This window comes from Podarcis vaucheri, assembly GCF_965113315.1.
Source record: "Podarcis vaucheri genome assembly, chromosome: 2".
Lineage (NCBI taxonomy): Eukaryota > Metazoa > Chordata > Lepidosauria > Squamata > Lacertidae > Podarcis > Podarcis vaucheri.
Window position 1 is genome coordinate 35863629 of NC_138760.1, and position 15414 is coordinate 35879042.

At 47.1% G+C, this 15414-nt stretch overlaps 1 protein-coding gene across 2 annotated transcripts; it reads right to left on the reverse strand.

Annotated features, from left to right (window-relative positions):
- Positions 1–497: 497 nt before the first annotated feature.
- On the reverse strand, positions 498–14384 carry PCYT2 (phosphate cytidylyltransferase 2, ethanolamine). 2 transcript variants are annotated; one of them, XM_082211142.1, is made up of 13 exons: positions 14225–14384; positions 9714–9802; positions 9043–9204; positions 8482–8548; positions 8016–8100; positions 6874–6918; positions 5638–5776; positions 4398–4480; positions 4194–4271; positions 3914–3979; positions 3349–3414; positions 2896–2984; positions 498–1679 (listed from the first exon to the last, which is right to left on the reverse strand). In XM_082211142.1, exons 1-13 carry the CDS (start codon positions 14305–14307, stop codon positions 1556–1558), a joined length of 1176 nt encoding a protein of 391 aa, XP_082067268.1. In that variant the 5' UTR covers positions 14308–14384; the 3' UTR covers positions 498–1555. The 2 variants fall into 2 exon arrangements, with proteins under 2 accessions (XP_082067268.1, XP_082067269.1); XM_082211143.1 differs by lacking the exon at positions 14225–14384 and adding an exon at positions 13414–13511.
- Positions 14385–15414: the final 1030 nt, after the last annotated feature.

The following is a 15414-nucleotide window of genomic DNA, read 5'->3' on the forward strand; positions in this document are numbered from 1 at the left end:
CTTAACGGAAACACGTCTTCTGGACTCACGACGTGACAGCTTCCGGCGAGGAAAGGGTCTCCCTATGGGAGCTTCTGACACCTCCCCACTGTTCTCGCTGGACGTGTCCCGGAGCCCTCCCTCTTGCTCGCTTTCCCTCAGAGATCCTTCCCCTTCCCTGCTAGTTCCTGCTTTAGCTGCTGCGTCTCTCTCCGCATTCATGAGACCTTCCTCCAGAGACCCATCTCTCCCCCTGCTGGTCCCTGCTTTCGCTGCTGAGTCCCTCCCAGCCTCCATGAGCCCTCTCCCCACCTGTTCCTCCGATGGCAGTTCCCTGACAATAACCAACCACATGCTTCTCAGGAAGCCCAAAAGCAGGGCTAATAACAATAATATGGGGGCTATTGTTTCTTTGTTTGTTATTATGGTATGTATTTTGTACTTTTACACTGTGATCTTCAGATGAAGGGTGGGATAGAAATTTAATAAATAAAATAAAGTAATCACTGCCACACAAGTAAGTCATCAACATTTTATTAATTTCCACTGCTGAAATTGTACAAGAGAGATAGAAAAGACACAGAGCCTGCCTGGACAGGGAAGAGCCCCCATGTGTTTCCCACTATGCATGAAAAGATGCCTCAGACAGTGATCTGCACTTAGATCTCACCACAAAGCATTCAACTTTAGCAGCACAAAGCATTTTAAATACAATACACAGTATACTGGGCTCAATGTATCTGATGTCTCCATCTCTCTGCACAAGAACCACAAGGCCCATATGGATGAGAATGAAGCCCTGGTTGTGAAGCAACGCACCGGGGCTTTAGGATGGAGCTCCAAGCACATTCTGAAGATCTATGTGGTATTTGTGTTTTGTGGGAACATTGAGAATTGCAGTGCCACCAATCTCTTGCTTGGCCATAGGCCTAAACACACATGTCTGAGTACAGAGCAGTGAGGGCCACTGTCTACCACCGGGGAACCCTGGGACTTGCCTAAGCTCCATCCACTGTTACAGCTTGGAAGTATTTTGTAGGTACCAGATGCAAGGCAGTGTGTGCAAGCAGCAACAGGCCACTTAGAGAACCCTTTGTGCCCAAGCTAGGAAATGTAGTGGTCAGTCTGGCTTGGAGCCCAACTCCAGCAAGCACTGCTGTTGAGCGAATGCTCTGGGATCCTATTAATGCTGTAAGCAATGAGCCAGACCAGAAAGGACGGTTTTAAAGATTAAAAAATTGTCTCTGGCAGGCAGAAATCAGAGAGATGCTCCGAGATGCAGAGACTCAATAAGAAGTTGAGCAGAGATAACCCTGACTCCCCAGCTCCAATATGTCAGGTGAAATCACACCATGTTGCAAACATTCATTGGAATTGAAACCTGCTATTGAGAGGGCAATGTTAAAATCTTCCCATGGGAGTGGGCCTGGGCTAACTAGATAGCAGCATCCGGGATCTTCCCCACACACGGGAGAATTGTTACCGCAGGCCTTCCTAAGGCTGGCAGCAGTATCCTATCCTCCAGGAAAATATTGCCACTCCAGGAGGGAAGGATTCTGCTACACCGTTCCCCATGCTAGCTCTCATTATCTTCCTGGCCTGCCTTCTCCAGGGCCCCTTCCTCCTCTCTTCTCTTCATGGCCTCCAGCACAGCCAATTCTTTTGCTTCTTTCTTTTGGTTCCGGGCTTCAAACTCCAACCTGCAACAATCGAGAAATCTGTATCAGCATGGAATGTTTAAGTCCACTGTGCTCTTTCAATTGTAAGGACAATGATTTTATTATTTGTACCCCCACCCATCTGACTGGGTTGCCCCAGCCACACCGGGTGGCTTCCAACATGTATAAAAACATAATAAAACATTGCACATTAAAAAGCTCCCCTATACAGGGCTGCCTTCAGATGTCTTCTAAAGGTTATATAGTTACTCATCTCTTTGACATCTGATGGGAGGGCGTTCCAGGTTGCCACCACCAAGAATGCCCTCTGCCTGGCTCCCTGTAGCTTCACTTCTCACAGTGAGGGAACTGCCAGAAGACCCTCAGTGCTGGATCTCTGTGTCCAGGCTGAATGATGGGGGTGGAGACGCTCCAAACAGCCGAGACAGAAAAAATACTACTCTGCTGAGCCACTCACTTCTGCTGCTTCAACACTGATCCCTCCTAGGAGAGGCTCTGGACAAGTAAACCATCTAAGGCAGCTATGTGGAAGACTCTAGCTGAGGACCCAATGGCCTCAGGGATTCAACATTCTTAATTAAAGGTGCCCGGAAAAGCCTGTTCAGAGCTCGGGAACCATCATGGGAACATACATAGTCTAATCACTATGAGAATTGTGTGGGCAAGGACAACGGATTGGCTCATGCTTCTTCAAACGGCATGGCAGCAGCATCAGACAGAATCCAGTATCGCAGCAGACTGCTTGGTACAAAAGCTCTCCCTTGCCAAGACAGTCCTTAAAACAGCAAATGCAGTGCTCCAGGTAACTATTATGCACACACCAATGGCTTACTCATACTTGCATAATAAATTCTGGTTGCCATATCTGTTTTCAAAGAATTCAGAATGTGCTAGTACTGTCAAAACTGACAGAGGGCACAGCAACTAGAATATCAGGCAGTGGATAGTTGTAGACTTGAAACTATGGGGAGGCAGCAACAGTGCAGAGCACAGAATCTTTGTGCCAAGCACCACACTTCTTGTAGGTTTTGAACATTGAAATGAAACTGTTGAAATTTCATCTTCAGGGATGTTGGAAAGTATTTTAGCTATTCCCATCTGTGAATTTGTGTTTAGTCTGTAATATGACTAGCATCGTACGGGACTTCAAAATAAAAGAAAGATAAGCAAGGAGTTACAGCACAGTAGAATCTAGGCCTTATTGTGCCCAAGTGAACCAAAGTCAAGGTCAGCCAACCTGTTTTTGATTATTCTTTTCACTATCAGATCTGTTGTGAGATTGTTGCCACTGTCGACCAGCCGGAAGATATTACGCTTCTTGGGTTCCTGCAAATATGGGGAAGAGAGATGACAGGACACAAGGCAATGGCTCTTTAGAGGCATTCCAAAGAAGTTAACAACAGGCATTTGCCAAAATAGTTTCTGAATGCCCAATTTGCGCCACAGCTGCAGGAAAAGCTGACAACTCAAGTGCATTCAAGGAAGGAACAGAACTGAACTTTCCCACAGCAAGGAGAGGCTTGCCACTTGGTCACACAAATGACAGGACAAGCCTTATTACCCAGTTACCCACATACTCATTTTTCAAAAACTGCCCTCCAGAAGGGAACCCAATTCTCTGCCATGCACTGTGGTTTGGGCAATAGATGGCATGAAATCAGCACTAACCAGGAAGGAGTTTTCTGCTTACCTCATATGGATCTGACCCGTTCTTGTCTGGTACCACCTCTGTCATTCCATGGCACACAAAGTCTACCTGCAGAGAAACAGCAATAGTCACTATCGCCTTCGCTCGCAGGCTCCCCTACAGTATGATGTGGCTACCTGTGAAACTTCAGAAGCAAAGGGACATATCTCTCAAGCGCTTGTCTACCACATGGCTTGTCTACCACATGGCTGAGCCAAAACATATTGGTACAATCGTTAATGTGTTCTCTTCCTCACAAGCATCCTGGTACTGCAGCCCACCCCTCATCAAATAGGGAACAATAGTCAGGCTGGGTACAGATGATAGCTTTTCAGAACCAGAGGAGATGCTACAGAGTAATTGCTGCTAGAAATACATGCATTCGTTCCCCTTTCCCTATGTGCCCCAGCATGTTCTCCGGCCAAACTAATTTACAGGTGTGTATAGATACTTCCTTTTAACAACAGGTTCCCAAGAGCATACACTCCCTGCCCCAGTTAGCAGAAATCACACAAACACAATCAATCAATCAATCAATCAATCAATCAATCAATGGAACTATACTCACCTTAAAATGATCCAGCAGATCAGCAGTGATGGAATAGGGGGCTCCAATCACCACCTCAGAAACATACTAAGAGGAGGAGGGAGGGAGAGAAGACAACAGTCACTCTGGATTCCCACATCTGCCAATGGCTGTTTCAGTTACTGAACTCTGTGTATCAGGCACCTTCCAGTGACATTTTTAAGCTTACCATGTAGTCTACCACAGCCAGATGTGATCGGCTTTATCTGGCTCATTCTGACCATGTCCTAGTTGTAAGAGGAAGATTTCATCTAATACTCACCCTGCAGGCTAGAACACTGAGGGTTCGTTCATGCACATTCATGATTGGATAGTTCTTGCCTTTGTACAGATTCACCTCCTACGATTAAAATATGACAATCAGCACAAGTGGAAGTTTTGCATTCCCACCCCTCCCTCCCTCCCAGATGAGATGAGAAGGAACGAATGACCAACCCTGCCTGGGCAGTGTGATGCTGATACCCACCTGGTCAAAATGTAGCCCCACAATTATATAAGGTCGCTTTGCTATCTGGTGCGCTTTCTCCAGGAAGTCCACATGACCAACATCTGGAGAGTGTATGTGTTAAGGATAAAAGCCTGTGGCACAGAATGAGAAGTAGCGACTTTCTGTTTGCTTCTCATAGACTCTATGCTTCTTTTCCTGGTAGTCTCACCAACCGCTGTGACAATCTGAGTTACTATGGTTTGGATGCACACAGACACTCAGCGCTGGAGCAACTGAGTAGCTGTGGAAGTGAACTTACCACATTGTTTACAGACTTCCAATACCCTATATCAGGGATCAAGCGCAAGGGAAACCAATTCTACAGTTGACATAAAAAAACTTGGCACAGCACTGGTGGTTTGGCACTTGTGACCTATAACTTCAGAGTGACCTTGTAACTCTTTTAAAATGTGTTTTTCCTTTAAAAAATACTAATAAAGCAACAAATGTTGCCTGCAATGACTAAAGACTGACAAGCAAAGACAGGTGGCTGAGACCAGCAGATGAATCATGGATGCGTAGGTCTATCAAATGCAAAGTGAAGGTCGGGGGAAGGTGGGTTTCCTTTATGGGAGGGGGAAAACATGGAAAGCCCTGTTTAAGGCATGTCTGTACACATCCTTTATTGTTCATGTGCCTTTCACTCAACCGTTGTAGCGGCAGCAGCTGAAATGTAACAGACTGGGATGCATTGGAATGCGTGATACAGGACGACCCAGGCAGAGTTCAGCTTCTTCGAAGATGGTTGTTAGAGTTTATAACTCAAAGACTCCTGGGCTAGTTTGGCTATCACAGCAGAAAATTCTTAACACATATGGTTTTAAAGAGGAAGTGCAAAAGCCTATGTTTTGAGCTGACTGTATTTCTGGCACATCAGGAAGGAACCTGGGCTCAAAATGCACTCTCTACTACAGTAGAAACTGTAGAAGGGGTGGCAATGCCTTGCAAGGTCTGAGTCAAACAAGAACAACTATAGCTGACTTGTTCTCCTCAGAGTGGTACAATCCAGAGAGTTCCATGGGAAGAGCGATTGATTGTTAAACCACTCTGGGAGGGGAATAGGGGTTTCTTAACAACTTTCAACAAAACAAAACGAAAGCAAAACACAGCAGGGCCATTTGAGGCCTGGGGTACAGTAAGACCAAACACAAGGTGTCAGGAACCCGTAATTTGCCTCACAGACACCTCCTTCCACCCGGCCCAAAAGGAAACAGGATACGAAAGAGGTCAAAAGCACCAGCCACATAGATTATAGTATCTCCTGGTTGTGGCTCCTTGCCAGATGCAAACTGGATGATCTTCTGGGATGTCTGCAGAAACTGGGAAACTCCGGTCCAGGGGCTGTGACTTTTAGGGCACTGGAGAAAAGAGTACAACTTTAATACCTTGGCAGGCTTCAGCTGGGATGAGCTGTGAAAGAAGCAGACTGAAATGTCATTGAGAACACACTCCTAGCACAGGCATGCCACACAGTCAACACAACATCCCACCTTTATCAATAGGTGCTTGCAGACAGATGTTTACTGCCAGATCAATGCACAAAAGTTTTGGGGTTTTTTCAGTGTCCATGTGATATTGTGGACAAAATACCAGCCCATATTTTTACCCCATTTGATCTGGATTGCCCCTTTCTGGGAGAAATCCGAAAAGCAAAAAAAAAAAAACTTCAATGACTCATTTGAGATATCTCAGCAACCTATTTGTAGAGTTTAGCTCCACCACGCGGCAGCAATAAGTACTGCTTCTACAGCTAGTTTAGTCAACCAATCTGATATACACACATTACAACGCTGGTGCCAAAGCACACATTCCTGAGGCCAGAAAAAAAAAGCACAAAGTTTTTCCAAGACACAATAAGCTTCCACGTGACTCTACTGTATAACTTGGCAGATACTAAAGGTATTTCAGCTGGTCGAAATAGATATTCCATTGAAGTCCTGGTGAGAAATCAGCTGCAAAAACCCCCAAACAATCTCCTTGATCACTGAGCTGATGTTCACACCAGCAAGCTTATCTTTTCACAAGTAACTCTCAACAAAACAACAGAAAATAAAGTGGCATGAACAAGCAGATACTTTCTTGGCCATATTAACAGTTAACACCAGATGAAGCTGCATGTCTGCTACGATTGTCAGGATGCAAGCTGCAATTCATGTCTTTTAATCCTTCACTAGATTGGGAGATAAAACCACTACAGCTTGTCCCACCCATTCTCTCTGTGGCTTTTTCATCCTCATTTTACCCTGTTGTGAATAGTGTGTTGCGTATCTAGTAGTTACTTAACCATGACATTGTCCCAGATTCTGCCTGTTCCCATCACACCCTCCACTGTTGAAGTCAGGTCTGCTCAGGGTAAAACCAGGCAGGGAAAAGCCACAGTAAAAAATGCAAAACCGCACAGCATGCAGGCATCACATCCCAGGCTTCATTTGCCGTCACTGGAAATGGTACTCACTTTCCCAAAGTTATCTGTGTGCTTCCGATAATCCATGTCTTCATCCTAAGAGAGAAAGCAAGCATGTCAATGAATTGTGGGGAAATGCCTATACGACTTTCTAGTTAAGGAAGGAAACACAGGGTGCTAGGGATCAGAAATGGCAAGGGTGGGAAGTTTATTGCCCTCCAAAGGTTGCTGGACTCCAACTCCCATCAGCCCCATCCAGCAAGGCCAATGGTCAAGAGATGATGGGAATTATGGTCCAGCAACACCAGGACAGCCACAGGTTCTCCACCCTTGTGATAGGGAATAGCTGCCATCACTCAAGTTCTCCCACCCTAAGTACATAAAAGGAGTCCTGCTGGATGAGACCAAAGGCCCTTCTAGCACAGCGTCCGTTTTTCACAGTGGCCAGCCAGATACCTATGGGAAACTTGCAAGTGCAGCAGCCTTCTCCCCACCTGTGATTCCCAGCGATTGATATTTGGAAGCATACTGCCCCTCGACACTGGAGGTAGTACAAACATTTCACATCCATGTAAAGAAGACAAACTCTCAGTTCAAACTAAAACAGATGTTTAATGGAACAGTGTTTGGTTTTCGTCTTCAGCCCACGCACATCAAGATGCAAAGTGACACTCAAGATCAAATGCTTCAATTCCACAACCTCGTGTATATCTTCAGGACAAGCCATCGTGCCCACAAGGCAAACGGCAACAATCTGACACCAACACACAAATATACATGTACACACTCCTGACCTGTGATGTCCTGTACCATTCTCCAGGCAACCCACCTGAAAACCCTGCTCCCTAATCCCATCGCTGCCATCTGATGACCTACATGAACAGCTTCTGAGTCCCTTTCTTCCCTCCTTGCCAGTTCATCAACACAGTACACGTGGTCTAAACACTAAGAGCGATAATTCTGTGCAGATTGCAAAGGCCACTTCATCAAACATATGTTTTTTCTCTTTGCTTTTGGCACCTACTGCCTCAAAGGCTTCTGCCAAACAGCTTCTAGTTCTGGCGCACGCAAGCAGCAGAGCTTGCTACAATCTGTCCAGGAAGCAATCTCAGATCAGAAAGCCCGGATTGTCTTGGTAAGTCAGTGTAGCCAAGAAGCCCCGTTCCCCACCTCAAACTCTTTCATTGACTCACAATGTTGCTGTGGTGAGCCTTGGTCATGAGCAGCATGCGGCCAACCAGATCTGTGGTGGATACTCCCTGAGTGCGCTTACATTCCCTGCAATAAGACAAGCTCAGAGTGAGATAGGGTCCCTTGGCAATGGCTACTCACCATGTTCACACTACGCTCACATTCACATCTCCTTCCTGCCCCAAGATTATCCCTGAAGCACACCACATTTATATGGGGACAAGGGAACGGCATCAAGAAGGAAGCCTAATGTAATATTGACACTGAAACTAAATGGGCTCAGGCATGGCCAGCATTTCTGCAGGAGGCCACCTGGGAATTGACATGTACACATTTCAAACGGTATGGAAGGAAAGCAAGCTACAAACGCAATGAATAAAATTAACCGATCCGGTCGGCAATGTTTCGCTATTCTGATACGGGGACGGATTTTGAGCAGGGCAACAACAGTCCTAAGCAGGGTGTCACCTGTATCTCCCAGCATTCTTTACTTCCTCATAGGTGTCCTTGCCATCCACAGTAAGTGTGATATCATCTGTGAAGGGAAGGGGGGGAAAACAGATCATTGCTGGCAAATTAGAGAAGCTGCTTAGGAAGACTAATCGGCGAAAGCCTAAAACCACACACCACAGTTAAGTTATGGTGAACTTGTGTATATGAGCAGGCCTGCCTTCTCTAAAGCTGGGGGAAGCTTTAGTCCACTGCCCTTCCCAGACTAGATGATAAAGAGCACTGTGGATCAAACAGAATCCTTTGGGAACACGGATGTAGTAATTTTAGGTAACTTGAGTGTTGTTCTGCAGACAGTATTGGTCTCTGTTTTATTTCTGTTCCCAAAAGCATCCTACTGCTTTTGGGAGCACACCTCCGTGGCTTTAGTCTATGCTGCGGAATGGATAGAGTCCAGGGTAGTGAATGAACATGAGATTTACTGGCAAAGACAGAAAACCATTTATTTTAGCCTGAGAGCCACAGTTAGATGCAACTATCATTCACAGATAACCAGCTAGAAGAGTATCAGGTACTCACTCCCATGTACACAGAAGTCACAGTTGTATTTATCCAGCGTTTCCAAGGTTGTGACATAAGGAGCTCCTGGTACAATCTCGTCCACCCACTTGATGGCCTTCACCATTTTGTATCTCTCCTCTTGAGTGAAGACAGGGGGTCCTTTATGCTTGGAGATCTCCTCTGAGATTTAAGACAGAGAGAGAGAGAGAGAGAGAGAGAGAGAGAGAGAGAAGTTTGTTAATACCAGGTCTGCATGCGTTCAACAGGTCCATACGTTTCCTAAGCAAACTGGCATCTCGCATCCTAAAGAGTTCCTAGTCCTCATCGCTTCAGAATAAACTTTGGAAAAATATGGGCAGTAGAAGGTGAAGTCTCAAAAGGCTAGACATGGCTTTAAGCGGACAGAAAGACAGTAATTCATCCCTCTCCTCTCTCACAATACACCTCTGACTACTAGATGCTGGAGAAAATCAACACTACTGTCATGCTTAGGCTGTGAGCATCTCAGTGGCATCAGGCTAGCCACCCCCAGATTGTGGACTGTGAAATCATGCAGATGGCAGGGGGAGAATCTAACCATATTGTTACATATTCTGACTGAAAGTTATTTGCTGCTCACAATTTCACTTTCTGGGTTTCTTTCCAAGGATGCTTCTGTAACAAGGAGAAAAGTGGACCAATTTCCTTACCATCTGTGTGGACTCCTACGATCAGATAATCACCCATCGCACGAGCTTGCCGCAACTGGTTGGAGTGCCCATAATGGACCATATCATAGCTACAAAAAAGAATAGAAAAGACAAAGGGGCTTTTGTGAAGAGCTTGCCCTGGTACTGACTGTTATCACAAGACTCTCCTCATGTAATGCTCATAGTACACCAATGAATGCATCATTTCAGCCAGCTATACCACTAATCCCGGTTACTGATGATGGAAAGGTGTTCACAAGCAGCAAAAGATTTTAGTCCTAGTTACATTTATGCTCTTCTGTTAAACATAGTTCTGCTCATATCTCTGCATCTCATTTTTGCTCATTGTTACATCATCTGCGCTGAGAGACCCATTGTATTGCTTGATGAATGGAAAACCACAAATGTGCATGATTAAATTATTCAGCCTGAAGACAACCACAAGTGGAAAATCCCAACTTGATTTTAATATTGCAGGAATCTCCAGTCTGGACAGATAACTGGCAATAAGGTGAAGGGTTTGCCTGCCTTCAGTTGCCATTTTCAATAGAGAGGGAGGCCTGTGAGGGCAGCGATGGTCACACATGTTTTGCTAAAATGACACAGGAAAGCATTCGTAGACCACTTTTGCTTATAACTTGGAGAAATACTCATGGTAAAATCAAAGGTGTAATGAGAGCAAAATTATGCTAGTATGGGTTACAAATTAATGAAAAAGACAGCAAAGCCTGAGGAGAGCATGAATTCTTCAGGTTTAATCTAACTCTGGTCCAGAAGGTAGCAACTACATAATTAGACTAAAGGCAAGCAGTTACTAATAGGGCTCTTAGTTATGATTTTGCAATTTAGAATGTGTCTTGGTGCCAGCAGTCCCAGGGGATATCTTCCAGAAGCCACATGGCTTCAAACCTTGTTACCATGACAACACATGGAAGGGTTCCAGGTGCCATTTGCCCCCTTCCTTGGTAACCCTCATTGGAGTCACGGAGGTAATTGATACAAGCAGCTTCTACGCTTCAGAACACACCAAGAGAAGAGATCGCATGCAAGATGTTGGACTCATTGCGCCCCACAGCTCCAAAGAAATTCCTGGTAACATAAACCCTTTGCTCAGTCACTGGAAATATTCCTGGGACCTTCCCTTAAGGTCCTAGGCTTACTCCATTTCAATAAGGACATGCTGTTCCTCCATGGAATTCCTTCTCAAGGCTTATCGTACTATTAAAATATTAAACTGCTGTAATACCAGATAATATTTATTGCTAACAAGGCAATTGAGACTCTTAATGAAAATTGACCTTGCCTGCTCTCACATGGAATGCACCCTCCCACTCAGATTATGCAGGGAATTTTAGTCCCACTTTTTAAAGCAGAATGCTATGAACAAACTGCAAACCAGATGGCAAGGAATCTTGCATTAATTATGACTGCATCCACAAATATTTCTGAATGCCAGAGTAAGCACAGAAAGCACAGTAAACTATTTGTTAATCAATCTCTCCCCAACAGTTTGATCCCTCCTCCCTCCTCAACCACCCCCAAATGTAGTTTCTGCCCATTGCATCTAAACTCCCTGGTGCTGCTTAGCTCCACTATATTGGCTCTCTACTCCAATTCCTCTCCTGAACCCCGAAAGGAGAGTGAAACCCCTTTGTATTCCGCTGAAAACACCCTCAGCACAGAAAGTTAAACCCAAAGGCTTCTACTCATTTCTCATCTTTCTTGACCTGTCACCTTCGATGCACTTAATTACTTTCTATTACTTGACTTCCTTTGTGACTGTCCTCCAGTTATTCTCCTACCTGTCTAAACAATCTTTGAATGTTTCTGTGAGTAGAACCTTTCCTTCTCTCCCTTGAAGATATGTTTTTGAGCCTCTACTATTCTCTCTACACACTGTCCCCAGGTGACCTCATTAAATCTCATGAATTCAGTATCACCTATACACTAAGAGGACATCCAGCTGTTTCTCTCTACCTCAGAACTTCCTTCCATCAATCACGCATCTGCCCATCTTATATTTCTTCTTGGATGGTTGACCTAACTTACTTTATACAGTTGTTGAGAGGGGGGAAAAGTGGGATAGCTGCTGTGTGGAGGGAAGGGTAGCTAATGCCACAGAAGACAGAATCAGAATTCAAAATGGCCCTAACAGATCAGAGAACTGGGCCCGGGCTAACAAAATAAATTTCAATAGGGACAAATGTAAGGTTCTGCACTTAGGAGGAAGAACCAGATGCACAAATATAAGATGGGGGACATCTGGCTTACTAGCAGTACATATGAAAAGGACCTAGGGGTCTTGGTGGACCACAAGTTTAACATGAATCAACAGTGTGATGCAGCAGCAAAAAAAAGCCTATTCTAGGCTGCATTAACAGACGTGTGGTGTCTAGATCAAGGAAAGTAATAGTACCACTCTGTTCTGCCTTGGTCAGACCACACCTGGAATACTGTGTTCAATTCTGAACACCACAACTTAAGAAGGATGTTGACAAGCTGTAACATGTGCAGTGGAGGGCAACCAAGATTATCGACGGGTCTGGAAACTAAGCCTTACAAGGGGTGCTTGAAGGAGCTGGGTATGTTTAGCCTGGAAAAGAGGAGACTGAGAGGAGATATGATAGCCATATTCAAATATCTTAAGGGCTTTCACATAGAAGATGGAGCAAGCTTGTTTTCTCCTGCTCTGGAGGGTAGGACTCAAACCAATGGCTTCAAGTTACAAGAAAGGAGATTCTGACTTAACATTTGGAAAAACTTTCTGACAGTAAGAGCTGTTCGGCAGTGGAACAGACTCCCACAAGAGGTGGTGGGCTCTCCCTCCTTTGGAGGTTTTTAAGCAGAGGTTGGATGGCCATCTGTCATGGGTGCTTCAGCTGAGATTCCTGCATTGCAGGGGGTTGGGCTAGATGACCCTTGGGTCCCTTCCAACCCTAACAGCCTAAGATTCTGTGATTCTATGATATGGAACCTATATCTAAGCAGTATACAAAAATAGTACAATAGACAGATCCTACCCATGGTTTAGAAGGTAGTAGACAGAGGGGGGGGGGACAGTAAAGAAAGGGAGAGGCAAACAGGTAGCACTTTATAAATTGCTCCAGAACCCTCCCTGCAGCACCAAGTTGGGGAAACAAGGATAACTGAGGAGATACTGAACTCAAAATTTAATGCACTTGACTTCCCACACCAGGTGGTGACCAAAGGAGGCAATAATAAGGGTGGGCTATGTGGCATTTCAGAACTTTGTACAGAGCAGTGTGACTTTGTATCATTTCCTGGTGAGGTTTATGCCAGTTACAACCTTCTGGCCCATTTACAATCATGGTGAACAGGCCCAGGGGGGAATTTCATTGAGGCCCAATAAACCCAACCCATGACAATAAGGTACAATTTAGGCCATAGGGTAGTCAAAAGATAGCTATGAGCAAACATCATTTTGCAGCCCTGAACCGTACACACCTCTCAGAACGAGGGGAATTCAGGGCACAGAATAATCCAAAAGCGCGTCTCAACGTGGAAATTTATGTTTACAACCGTATTCAGGCTCCAAAGTCCCTGCTACGTAACCCCGAGACGAGAACATCCAGTCCCTTCAATGGGATAAGTTTAGTAGGGCCACAGGAACCAGCCAGCTTCGGGATCGAGCCAATCAGGAGCGACGGCGCCACCCACAGAAGCTTCGCTGCCCACTTACCAGCGGGATCGCAGCCAAGAGCCCGGGCTCTGCGATTGGCGCTCTCCAACCGCGAGCGCTCAGCTGATGCGAATTGGCCCGCCGATCTCTTCCACCCACATTCAGAGCAACCCGTCGCAAACCCTGCGCTAGCAGCGGGTACCGTAGAGACAGAAGTCTCGTCGAAACGCAGAGAAAGGGGAGCCGAAGAGTGTCCGCCAAGAGAGAAAAGCAAACAAGAAGGTCGGAGCCTGCCCTGTTAACGGGCAGCAGCTTCGGTACCAGGCGAGCATGATGCAGGAAGCCCTCCCTCCACGTGCATGCGGCACACACACACGACACACACAACGCGCGTTCTCCCCGTGAGCGGACGCACGACGCGATTCGGCGCCTGCTCTACCCGGAAGCAAGGCTGCCCGCCCCACCGAGCTTATGGACTCCCTCCGCTAAGCGCGCAGGACAGCAGCCGCCTCCTGCTCTGGATCCCGCGCTACTCGCGTCCCCCCAGAGGGGCTTTGGCAGCGGCGCACAGAAAGCGCCACCCGAGAGGGCACCTTCCGTGGAAATGCCCCACGGCGGGTGACAGGAGCGCCGCCGTCGCGGACGCGAGCGCAGCCCAGCCGAAAGCAGCGCGGACGAGCGTTGCTATGGGGACAAGGGGCAGCCGCTTCGGAGCGACGGCGGCAACCGCGGCAAAGCGAGCGGTTGCCATAGAAATACCCGGGGAAGCGTCTCTGCTGCTGGTGCTGCTGCTGCTGCAGGTGGGCCCCGTCCCGTCCCCCTCGGGGAATGGGCTTGGCTGCCTCCCCCGCCCACCCACCCAAGCGCTCACCATCCGTCGCACCACACGCGCACGGGCCGGTTGGCGCCTTTGCCCGAAGGGGAGGAGGCCCCGGCAGCTCCGTTCCGCAGCATCTCCGGCCAGCGAGTGCCGGGCTCTTGGGCGGCTGGCCTGACCCCGGCGCTGTCACTCGCTGGGAACCTCCCTCGTCACGTGGTCAGGGAGGAGCCGCAGCTCTCGAGCGCGCAGCCATCTTCTGTGGCCGTCACCTGACCAACAGGCGGCGCGCGCGCTCCCCCCGCTGCCTTACGTCGCGCGCGTCGCCCCGCTCCCTTCACAGGAACCCTCTCCTTGAGTGGGGACTGGGCGCCCCGTTCTCTCGGTTCTTCATTGCTGCACCATCTCTCTTGTGCCGGACGCTCACCGGCCTTCCTCCGCTGCTGGAGACATTTGAGCTCTCTTCCACGCCAGATGTCAGCCTTTGCATCCTAATAAGCAAAGTGGCGCCTATTCCCTACCCCAGGTCCCTCAAATACTGTACAGTGGTACCTCAGGTTAAGTACTTAATTCGTTCCGGAGGTCCGTTCTTAACCTGAAACTGTTCTTAACCTGAAGCACCACTTTAGCGAATGGGGCCTCCTGCTGCCGCCGCGCCACTGGAGCACAATTTCTGTTCTCGTCCTGAAGCAAAGTTCTTAACCCGAGGAACTATTTCTGGGTTAGCAGAGTCTGTAACCTGATGCGTATGTAATCCGAAGTACCACTGTACATGATATTTTGTAGGACTGCCTTGCTGAAGGGAGACCAAAGCCCTTGTGATTCTGTTTCCCCTGGCACCCACCCTAGATACACACTACGGTTGCCATCTTTGTTCTGGCAAAATACAGAACAGTTGGGCAGGCGCAATTTCCACCCTGCATCTGCTGCTTGAGTGATTTCAAAACAATCCCAATACAATCGATTGCAGCCTAACAGGATGGCCCCTCTGAAATCTGTCACACATCACACACACATACGCATGAATTTGTAAATCTGTCTCTGCTTTGCTACCCAGGGCTTAAATACATGACCTTTCGCACACATGCATTTGGAGAGGATCCCTAACTTGGCAGAAAAAAAGAGCGCTGAGGAAATACAGGACGAGCTGTCTCCTGTATTGAATGCCGGACATAGCATTTTACACTGAAATAGAGGGCAATCCTGTATTATACAGGACGGGTGGCAACCCTACCCTCAAGACC

Excerpts from the sequence above, each read along its gene's own strand:
- PCYT2 (XM_082211142.1), bottom strand. The coding sequence starts at position 14,307 with ATGCTGCGGAACGGAGCTGCCGGGGCCTCCTCCCCTTCGGGCAAAGGC. Across the intron at positions 5,777-6,873 it reads ACACAGATAACTTTGGGAAA|TGCCCTAAAAGTCACAGCCC; the intron begins GTGAGTACCATT and ends TCTTTTCTCCAG. Across the intron at positions 1,680-2,895 it reads AAAAGAATAATCAAAAACAG|GTTGGAGTTTGAAGCCCGGA; the intron begins GTTGGCTGACCT and ends CGATTGTTGCAG.